Source organism: Brassica oleracea, chromosome C1 (genome assembly GCF_000695525.1).
Source record: "Brassica oleracea var. oleracea cultivar TO1000 chromosome C1, BOL, whole genome shotgun sequence".
Classification (NCBI taxonomy): domain Eukaryota; kingdom Viridiplantae; phylum Streptophyta; class Magnoliopsida; order Brassicales; family Brassicaceae; genus Brassica; species Brassica oleracea.
In genome coordinates this window covers 35,836,139-35,846,715 of record NC_027748.1, presented here as the reverse complement: position 1 = coordinate 35,846,715, position 10,577 = coordinate 35,836,139, and the positions used below count along the sequence as shown (strand labels likewise).

The following is a 10,577-nucleotide window of genomic DNA, read 5'->3' as shown; positions in this document are numbered from 1 at the left end:
TGAATTCGGCCAAACAAATAGACGCGGAGCGATCTCGGCACGTCGCTCCGACAAGTCACTCCGGGCTTCGGGAGCGACCTTAGTGGGTCGCTCTGAGAGGTCGCTCCTGCTCCATTGTGTTGTCGTCATGCGATAGAAATACGAGCGACCTCGGGTGTCACTCTGGCCAAGTCGCTCTGGGCTTCGGGAGCGACCTGGAGTGGTCGCTCTGATAGGTCGCTTCGGGTCAGTTTTCGGCTTCCACCGGGATGAAATGGCGAGCGACTTCTCGGGGTCGCTCCAGCGAGGTCGCTCTGAGAGGTAGTTTGGAGCGACCTCATGGCGTCACTCCATGATGTCGCTCCCATGCTCTGCTCGTCCAATGATCACCTAGAACACTTCTTTTGAGCTCCAAATGCACCCAAATGCCTCCAAGAACTCCATGTGGTACTCCAACACCTGATAAAGACTCATGTATGCAAAATGCAACCTAAACGTGGCTAAATCCTAGTCTATATGATCAAAATGCACATTGATGAATGAATAAGACAATGGAAATATGCAAGATATCAGTTAGAGCATTCTTTACTTCATATTCACTTTTACTTCATTTTAGAGGAAAACATGGAGTGGGTATTGAGATACCATGGCATGTTCTTTGACTTGGCAAACTCACTCACAATTTCTCCTTTAATTTATCTGCACATTTTAGACGACAATCAAAATGAAGAATTTATGTAAAAGGTTATGAAATCACTTGTTTGAGCACAAACCACTGTCAAAAGTTTTTTTTTTAAATTCCTAATAGTTCTTGTCTGAGCACTACAAGAAAACACGGGCATAACGACTGCAAAATCAGTCGTTAAATTGTCGTAATATGTAGTTTACGACGAACTCACTACGAAATCAAAATCGTTGTTAGGGGCTCGTCATAATGGACAGTTCGTCGTAAAGGGGACGTAACACTCACGACTGACACATGTCGTCGTAATATAATCGTACTATAATTCGTCGTAAAAGAGACGTATCTTTACGTCCTTTTGTTTAGTCGTTTATTGGACGTAATGATTTGAAGTTATGTCGTCATAACATTAACGACGAATGAACATCGACAGTAGTTGTTAAACGGTCGTAATATTTACAACTATATTAAATCGCATGTCGATGTTAATTGGTCGTAATATTTACAACCAGATAACGTCGTAGGTATATATATTAATTTTAAATTAAAAATATTAAATATTAAAAATTTAGATAAAATTCTTAAAAGTTTTAAATTTAGAAAATTTTACGACGAACTGTGGTGCTCCTTCTTGAGCCGCCTACAAAAAAAATTAAATTAATTAATTTCATGCATTCAAAAAAATTATATAATTAATTAATAATTTTTTTAATTGAATAAAGTTAGAAGACTTACAATTTGAAGGCCTTTCGCGGCGTGTGGGATCTGTCCGGAAGTATGGGCTATGGGCAAATTGCCATGAGCATCACGAGTCATCCTAGACGCGAAGCACTTGAGAGAGTTCCGAACAGATTTAGGCAAATTCCAATAAGCCTTTAAGCCCTTCCAAACGTCATCGCTGATGTAGAGGGATTGTGACCTATCCCCTAAAACTCTCCACTTCTCCTTCCAATCCGCAACATTGTTTTTTAGACGAGCCATCGCCTTCTCGTTGAACGCTTCCTTCACCGTCTCATTAACAGCAATAGACCAATTATATTGTTGCTACAAAAAAAAGTTTAAATTAAAAATAGTTAAATAAATTTCGAAATAAATGTACTTAATTAAAGAATTAAAATTTTAATTACCGAAAAGCACTTGTACCACGTCCTCCGTACGTGGTCTGGTGTAAGAGTCCAGTTCGGATGGCTTCTCGAAAGTTTGCCTTGATGATTCCTGAAACACTCCGTCCAAGACAATTGTCTGTCTTAAACCTACAAAAATTACAAGAATTTATGAGACTGATATAATTAAAAATAATTAAATTTTTAATAATTAAAAATATATTTAAAATTACCATAAAGTGTTAGGTGGTCGATTTGGGTCGATTTGGGTCGATGATGGGTAAACCTTCTCGTCCCGGCATCTGGAGGAGGTCTTCCACCGTATATCGAGCATATGGAGCATTTGGTGGCACCATCAAATCCGGATGGAGAGCTGGAGGAGCCGAAGAAGCTTCGGGAGCTGGGGCAGGTGGAGGCTGTTGTGGTGCTGACTGCTGTGGAGGAGGCTGCTGTGGTGCAGACTGCTGTGGAGGAGGCTGGTCATACTGAGGATGGAAATCAGGTAATCCGCCTCATACTAAAGATAGTATGGTGGAGGCTCATACTGCGCATGAAGCACATACTCTTGTGTGGATGATCTTCTCTGAAATTGGCTCTCAGGGACATGCTCATGTGCGGATGCGGTACCGGAGCTCGAAGCTGATGGGTCCGTATCTAAATTAACAACTAATTTATGACGACCATATTTATAGGAAGACTTTAAATTCTCTTCGAGCGAGTTATCAGAACCTAAGGATCCCCCCGAAGAAACTAAATTATTTATATTAGTTTCTTGAGAGGAATCCTCAGGCATCTGATAGATCGCTCGATGAGATTTAGAATCTGTTATAAGAATAGAAGATTGATGTTGTGCATTTTGAAATGAGGGAGTGAAGTCCATATTTATAGGCTTGAATCTAACCATTCGTCCTAATTTTGAAGTAATTTTACGACGAGATAGATACGAATATAAGGCATTCGTGTCTTAGTCGTCGTAAAATCACTACCAATTTACGACGAATGCAAATAATATCTCGTAAAAGCATTCGTCGTAACTTCGTAGTAAACTACGTTTCGTCTTTAATTGGTCGTTATTTACTACGTATCTACGACGACATTGACATTTACGAAGAAATAGAGACGACACTTGATTATACCCTAAAACCGAAACCCCAAACCCCAAACATCATAAGTTATACTCTAAACCTTAAACAACATAAGTTATAATCCCCAAACAACAAATTAAAATTTCATATTTTTTTAACAATAAGTTCATACTTAAACAAGATAATGAAAACCACAAACAACAAATTAAAATTTCATAATTTTTTTTAACAATAAGTTCATACTTAAACAAGATAATGAAAACCACAAACAACAAATTAAAATTTCATAATTTTTTTTAACAATAAGTTCATACTTAAACAAGATAATGAAAACCACAAACAACATATAACTTTAAGTTCACTCGTCATCAGAACCATCATCCGGGTCATCACTTTCTTCAAATTCATCTTCGATGGCTTCACTCGCTACTTCGTAGGGTAGATCTTCATATTCCGGGTTTTGCGGATCAACAAGTAAGATTTCATCTGTAGCTTTTTCTGGTATGTCCACTTCATTTACAACATCTTCTTGTAAAGGGGGTTGTTCATCACTCAATACTCGGCCCCGAGGTGTAACTTTTATATCGGCTAACCAAGATATTCCAGATTGTCTGATCCTCGGATATGGAATAAAACATACTTGGTATGCTTGAGATGCCAATACGTAGGGTTCAATTTTGTTGTACCTCCGTGTAGCATTGATATCCACAACTTCAAACTTGCTATACCGAACACCTTTATTCTCGGTGGAGTCGAACCAGTCACATTTAAAGAGGACACATTTCATCTTCACTAAACCAGGGAATTCCAGTTCGATGATCTCTTGTAAGATCCAATAGAAATCTGTTTCACCTTTCACACATATTCCATAGTTAGCCGTTGCTCGACGACTTCCATACTCGTAGGTGTGAAAAGTGTAACCTCGTGTGAAGTACATAGGTGTTGTGGTGACCTTAGCGATAAGACCTTGTATCAATTCATGAAACCACAGACTGTAAAATGGATAATCATAATCAACCTGTATAACATCATTATATAATATGTCATAATTATATAACTAACATATTAACTATATTTATAAAATTAATGTAATTTATACCTGCGTTTTTAACCACTTCACAAAATATTGGTCTTTTCGTTTATTGAGCTCATTAGTTGATATTCCGGGTATAGCTTCTTTAACTTGAGCCACAAAATCGTTGTTTTCACAATTAATCATAATTAATTATAAATAGTACAATTAATATTACAATAAGTATATAACAATTTTAATTTTTACCTTTCGAATAACTGCATCTCCTCACAGTTAAGGAGTATATATGTGTGGGCACTGTGAGCGTCTTTTGTACTCGACCACCAAACTTCTTTTAGTTTTCCACCTAGACGTCCAATCGGACAGAATATGTTTGGAACACCTTCAACAATATATCTCGGCATAACACCACCATCATCATATCTGGTTGGAGCCCTTTTCGTGTATGGGCTTGTGACCCAAAGTAGTACGAGGTGAAATGAGATGTTTCCTCAATCAAACTCCTAGGAACAATTGAACCTTCCACCCTTGCAATATTTTTAGCTTTCCCCATCAAATGTTTCATGGATCGCTCGTAAGGATACATCCATCCATTATGCACAGGTCCACGAAGCAATGCCTTATACGGGAGGTGGACAACTAGATGTTCCATGACGTCAAAGAATGATGGAGGAAAAATTTTCTCCAAACTGCACATTATGATCGGGATATTCTCATCAAGTTGTCTGATGACATCTTCAATTAAGGTACTTGAGCTTAGATCTTTAAAAAAAAGCTCCAATACCTGCAAATATAACATGTGCAAACATAATTAATAAGATAAATTATATGTATTTATGTTTTCTACATTGGGAAGTAACGCGTTTGTTACCTGCAAGTGCTCCGTGAACATTTTTTGAAAGCAACTCCGCAAATGCAAATGGTAGAAGTCGTTGCATAAACACATGACAGTCATGACTCTTCATCCCTGAAATTTTTTGCCTATGTTCAACACATCTTGATAGATTGGATACGTATCCATCTGAGGTCGCCAATTTGAACAACGCCGCTTTTGCTTCTGCTGACAATCTGAAAAGGGGAACCGAAATTTTCCCATCGTTTATAATATGCAGCTCACTCCTAGAACATAATGCAGGCAAATCCAACCTTGAGTTCTTGTTATCTTTTTTCTTCCTGGAGACGTTCAATAATGTATTAATGATGTTGTCAAAGAAGTTCTTCTCTACATGAATCACACCAAGATTGTGTCGTAGTAGCAGATTCTTCCAGAATGGAAGTTCCCAAAATATACTCTTTTTGTGCCAATTATGATGTGTCCCGTAACCATCAGCCATATTTGCAGGAGTATGCCAATTACCTCCTTTGCTGACGGGTTTCTCTACACCATAGTAATCAATATCTTTCTCGACTTCTTCTCCAAATAAATAAGGTGGTGCAGTGCCCCGTACAACCACTTTTGACCTGAACAATGTCTTGTTTCGCCGGTACAGATGGTTAATGGGAAGAAATCTACAATGACAATCAAACCAAAACGTCTTCCTACCATGCTTCAGCTGAAATGCACATGTGCTTCCCATACAATAAGGACAAGCTAGTCTCCTATGCATAGTCCAACCTGATAACATTTCATATGCAGGAAAGTCAATGATTGTCCACAGAAGAATTGCTCGCATTGTAAAATTTGTTTTCGTTGAACAATCATATGTATGTGCCCCAGTTGACCACAATTCCTTCAATTCTTCTATCAGAGGTTGTAGAAAAACATCGAGAAACCGCTTCGGATGCTTAGGCCCACGTATCAATATACTCATAAAAAGAAATTATCTTTCCATACACATCTCTAGTGGAGGGTTGTATGGCGTCAGAATGACTGGCCAAAGCAAGTATTGTCTTCCAGACATTCCAAAAGGACTAAATCCATCTGTATATAATCCAAGATAAACATTGCGAATGTTGCTTGCAAAATCTTTGTGAACCGAATTCAAGTGTTTCCACGCTTTTGCATTTGACGGGTGATTGATCTCGCCTTCCTTCTAAGTATGTCCGGCATGCCATCTCATCGATGTTGCAGTCTTTTCAGATTGATATAATCTCTTTAGTCTATCCGTAATAGGTAAGTACCACATCCGCTGGTACGGTACCCTATTCCGCCCACGTCCTTCTGGTTTATATCGTGGCTTCTTGCAAAATTAATTTACACTCCAACAATTCGGCATCTTTCCTCCAATATATCATACAGTTGTCTATAAACACATCTATCATCTCCGAAGGTAAACCAAGACTATGAACCAGTTTTTAAATCTCATAATAAGATTCAGCACACAAGTTATCTTCTGGCAAATACTCTTTAAACAACTCAGCCCACGCATCCATACAAACTTCATGTAAGTTATGATCAGTTTTGATATTCATCATCCTAGCTGTTGGACCCAATATTGTTCAGTACATTAATGGGCCGTGATCAAGGACATGGGCCATAAGGAACTGAAAGCCCATAGCGAACATATGAACTCAAGATGAAGCCATCAAAGTCTCGGAGATCGCGGAACAAGAGACGGAGATCGCGGAGCAGTTACAAAAGTCATGAGGTCGACTCACTATAAAGGGGGAGGAATGGGAATGAAGAAGGACACGTTTAAAACCCTAGAGAGAGCTATACACTTACATCGACCTTGTTTTCATCCCAATCTTGGATTCTTTCTTTACGAATCTCATTTGTATCACTCGATCTAGTTCAACTCATTGTATTTGATCTTATTCATCAATAAAGTCCATTTTTACCTACTGGAAATTGTTTAACATCTTTGTGTTCTAAAGATATCGTTGCCTACATCATTTGTCTTCCCTAGATCAAACCCCGATCACTATCAAATACTTAGTGTAGATTTTAAGTTCTACATTTTAGCGCCGACTGTGGGGAAGATAAACGAAAAACATCTATGCTAAGAAACCGATCTAAGTTTCCTAAGTGCCAATATGGATCCCAACCAAACCGTCAGAACCACGCCCTCAAGAGTCAACGACGTCGTTCCTATCAGATCCAACTCGGGGACCGAAACCACACCAACTAAGTTAACGGGAGCCAAAGACGCGACCAGAACAACCCAGACGCAACGAATCCCTTTGATCGGGACTTCAAGTTAAGATCGATCTCTTCCGATCAATCAGACATCGATCCCAGAACAAGTCGGAGCTCGAGTCTGGAACCGTCCCGGGGATGGACAATCCGCCGATGACCTGACCTGATCTCAATCCAGACCAATTTTGCCGACCCCTATAGCACAAACTTGAGAAGAAGTGACCGAACTTCGAGGAATGATCTCGTCTGTAATCGACGAATTCGTAACCAAAGGATCGCCAATCAAACCATCGCTAATCGACTAGTCTAGGATGAGAGGGAACTCGCAGAGCATCGAGCTGTAAACGTTCGAGAAAGAAATCAAACGCCCCTCGATCCGTTAAGGGGGACGTCGAACCCCCAAAACACCGATCTGTTCGGTAATCCAGAGATCCCAAGCGCTCGACCCGGATGCTACACGGGAGAAAACTCACAACGACTCCCGCCGCAGGGCATGACCCACCGAAGCTTAAGCTACAATGGATTGGACGAAATCGACACCGGGCTCCAACGCCCACGAAGCACTCCGATCCAATTCCAGAACGGATCAACGGAAAGAAAAGGGGGAACCGAGAACACGGATCCCACTGCCGAACCATTCGATCCCCAAAAATCGAACTCCATCCGCCACAAGGACCTTCCACCAAGCGGGATTCGATAACTCAACAAAACAAGCTCGGAGGCACGATTTTCGTGGTCCCGTCAATTTTGATCCCCAAAGGGAAGACCCAGGGATCCCGAGTGAAACCGGAGCGTTTCAGAATTATATCGAGAGGAATGATGCCGAGCTCAAAAGGATACATGCGATCGTACATATGGCAACGAGCTATGCCCCAGATATCGACATGGTCATCGAGGAAACCAGAAGGACTCCATTTACAAACAGAATCACGTTGGGAAATTAAAATTCCCCAAATATGCAGGAAACACAGACCCAAAGGCCCACGTACGAGCCTTCCGTCTAGCAATATCTAGAGCACACCTCACTGACGATGAAAAAGAGGCCGGTTACTGCCGCTTCTTCGCCGAGAACCTCACGGGGGTCGCCCTCGAATGGTTCGCTGGACTAGAAGAAAACTCAATTGACAATTTCACTCAGTTGGTATCTACGTTCCTCAAACAGTATTCAGTTTTCATAGAGACAAGAGTTACCGAGGCAGATATTTGGAATCTCAAACAAGCACCTTTCGAGCCGTTGAGAGCGTACATAAACAAGTTCCAAGAAATCAAGGCCAAGATTTCGCATCCGAACGAGGTCGTCGCCCTAGCAGCATTGAAGAATGGCGTCTGGTTCTCATCCAAATTGAGCGAAGAACTAGCAGTACGAGCACCTTACTTCGCCATCCACGAAGAGGAGGTCGCAGCCTTAAAAGAACAGTATAGCGCGAACAAAAATAATGCAACTAAAAAGCCTACTGCTCCTTAGGAGCCATCGACCAAAGGACAACATTCCTATGCAAGAAACAACTCACCGTAAAAGTCTTCGGCATACGACCTCAGCAAATATTGCGCCTTCCATGACCGCAAAGGCCATTCGACCGAAAAATGTCGAGCCGCGCTTCGCGGTCAGAACGAAAATAAGAAAACCACTGAAGAAACCGGAGAGTAAGAAGAAGAGCCAGTGACTCCAAAATCCAACCGAAAGGCCAAAGTCTCGACAAACAAAAGAGGAAGGGAGACCGAGCAGGAATCACCGAGCTCTCCACCCCCAGCTCCGAAGAAAAGAGTAGACATGATTTCTTGGGGGCCAAACAACAACACAACCGACAAAATCAAGAACCAAAAAGGAAAAATATGCGTCGAGGTCACGGTAGTAATCCGCACATTAGAAAAACCCGATGAAACTACCCCTCCTCCTAGTGTCACTCAGTACAACCCAAACACATAGTCTCCCTGCGAAAAAATCCCCAACTTCAAGCGAAAGAACAAGATGTCCAACATTCGCAAGCTACAGGAAAAACCAACTGCCTCACAAATTCAGAAAAAGACAGAATGCAGACCCTTAATAGCAATCTGTCTGGGGGACAGAGGCACTACCGACCAGCACTAACCAAGAAATAGAATTTTCCGGCCCACGGCAATGGCAAAAAATGAATCGACTTCATTTACAGAGGTTCCAAGTTCTGCAATTCGGTCAACTCGATCAAAGCAAACCAACATAGAGCTGAAAACAACGTAGGAGTGAGAGAGCCCTTATCAGGCCCCGACTGCGAAATCACCTTCGACGAAAATGAGACCGCAGATCTCGACAAACCACACGACGACGCCCTCGTAATACGACTCGACGTCGGCGGTTGAAAACTATCTCGAGTAATGATCGACACCGGAAGCTCGGTCGATGTCCTCTTCTACGACGCATTCAAAAGAATGGGATTCACCAAAGCACTCCTAAAGCAAGAGCGAACTCCCCTCATCGGGTTCGCAGGAAAAACCACCTGCTCCCTCGGATCGATCGAGCTCGCGGTAACCGCTGGGGAAGTCAGGAAAATCGTAGAATTCATCGTGATAGACCGTTTAGCCCCGTTCAACACAATCCTTGGGAGGCCTTGGCTATATAGTATGAAGGCAGCTCCCTCAACATATCACCAATGCCTGCAATTTCCAACCCCGAAAGGAGTCAAGACTATCAAAGGAAGCCAGAATAGCTCCAGGATATGCTACTTAGCAAGCTTCAAGGACATCGAGCAACACTCCTAAATCAAGCAGCCAAAACCAACAACAGACGTACCCGTGTACACGAACCATCAACAACAGACCCAGTCCCTGGGGAAATAATCAAACTACGTTATGACTTGATCCCTCGACGAGGGTACGTAGGCAACTCACGACATGAGTCCAGTCACCCTCCAACTACAAAGCTCGAAGTGAGCATATCACAACACCCGAGGGACAATGGCACAACAATATTAAACTGCCTTTTTTCTCAAATCTATAACAAACCAGAATCCAACATCTCAATAAATACAGTTCTTAGACATTTCAGTTCGAGCATATCAGATTTTCTATATCTACAAATCGCAAAATTACGACAGTTGACCAATAACCAGGGCCCTGATCAAGTCCTCGGTTGCGGCCAGCTCCGCCACAAGCGCGACGAAACTAGCTAACAAAATCTTTTGTTACATCAAAACAATCGATAAAAGTATCTACAACAAATCGACTCACAGCCCCAAAAGATCGGTCTCGCATAAACATAAAAATAGCAGCAAATAAACCGGGACTCACGACCCCTTCTTTATTAAATAATAATAATAATAATAATAAAGCAACAAAAGCAAGGGGAGAAAAACAGAAACAAAAAAAAATCCCTAAAGCTACTCTTCGATGCCGAATTCTCCATCCTCGAACTGACCACCCGAGCACTTCGTCACGTCATCCGCCACAGAAGGGACCTTAGCAAAGAAATCTTCTGGTAGATCCTCCGAAATCTGAGGCAGATCGAGCTTCCCAACGGAGAAATCCGAAACCGCCATCACATCGAGCTCGGGTCCGAGCTCGACCTCCTTCGTTCGAAGTCTCAACAACTCGTCCGAAGCCAAAAGATTGTTGTTCATGATCTCCTTCAAGAGATCTATAT

At 41.7% G+C, this 10,577-nt stretch overlaps 1 protein-coding gene across 1 annotated transcript; it reads right to left on the bottom strand.

Annotated features, from left to right (window-relative positions):
- Positions 1 to 3,207: 3,207 nt before the first annotated feature.
- LOC106338567 lies at positions 3,208 to 5,555 on the bottom strand. The gene is made up of 3 exons (XM_013777517.1): positions 4,896 to 5,555; positions 4,265 to 4,666; positions 3,208 to 3,867 (listed from the first exon to the last, which is right to left on the bottom strand). Exons 1-3 carry the CDS (start codon positions 5,553 to 5,555, stop codon positions 3,208 to 3,210), a joined length of 1,722 nt encoding a protein of 573 aa, XP_013632971.1.
- Positions 5,556 to 10,577: the final 5,022 nt, after the last annotated feature.

Excerpts from the sequence above, each read along its gene's own strand:
- LOC106338567 (XM_013777517.1), bottom strand. The coding sequence starts at position 5,555 with ATGCGAGCAATTCTTCTGTGGACAATCATTGACTTTCCTGCATATGAA. Across the intron at positions 4,667-4,895 it reads TGGCGACCTCAGATGGATAC|GTATTGGAGCTTTTTTTTAA; the intron begins GTATCCAATCTA and ends TTATATTTGCAG. Across the intron at positions 3,868-4,264 it reads GCCGAGATATATTGTTGAAG|GTTGATTATGATTATCCATT; the intron begins GTGTTCCAAACA and ends GATGTTATACAG.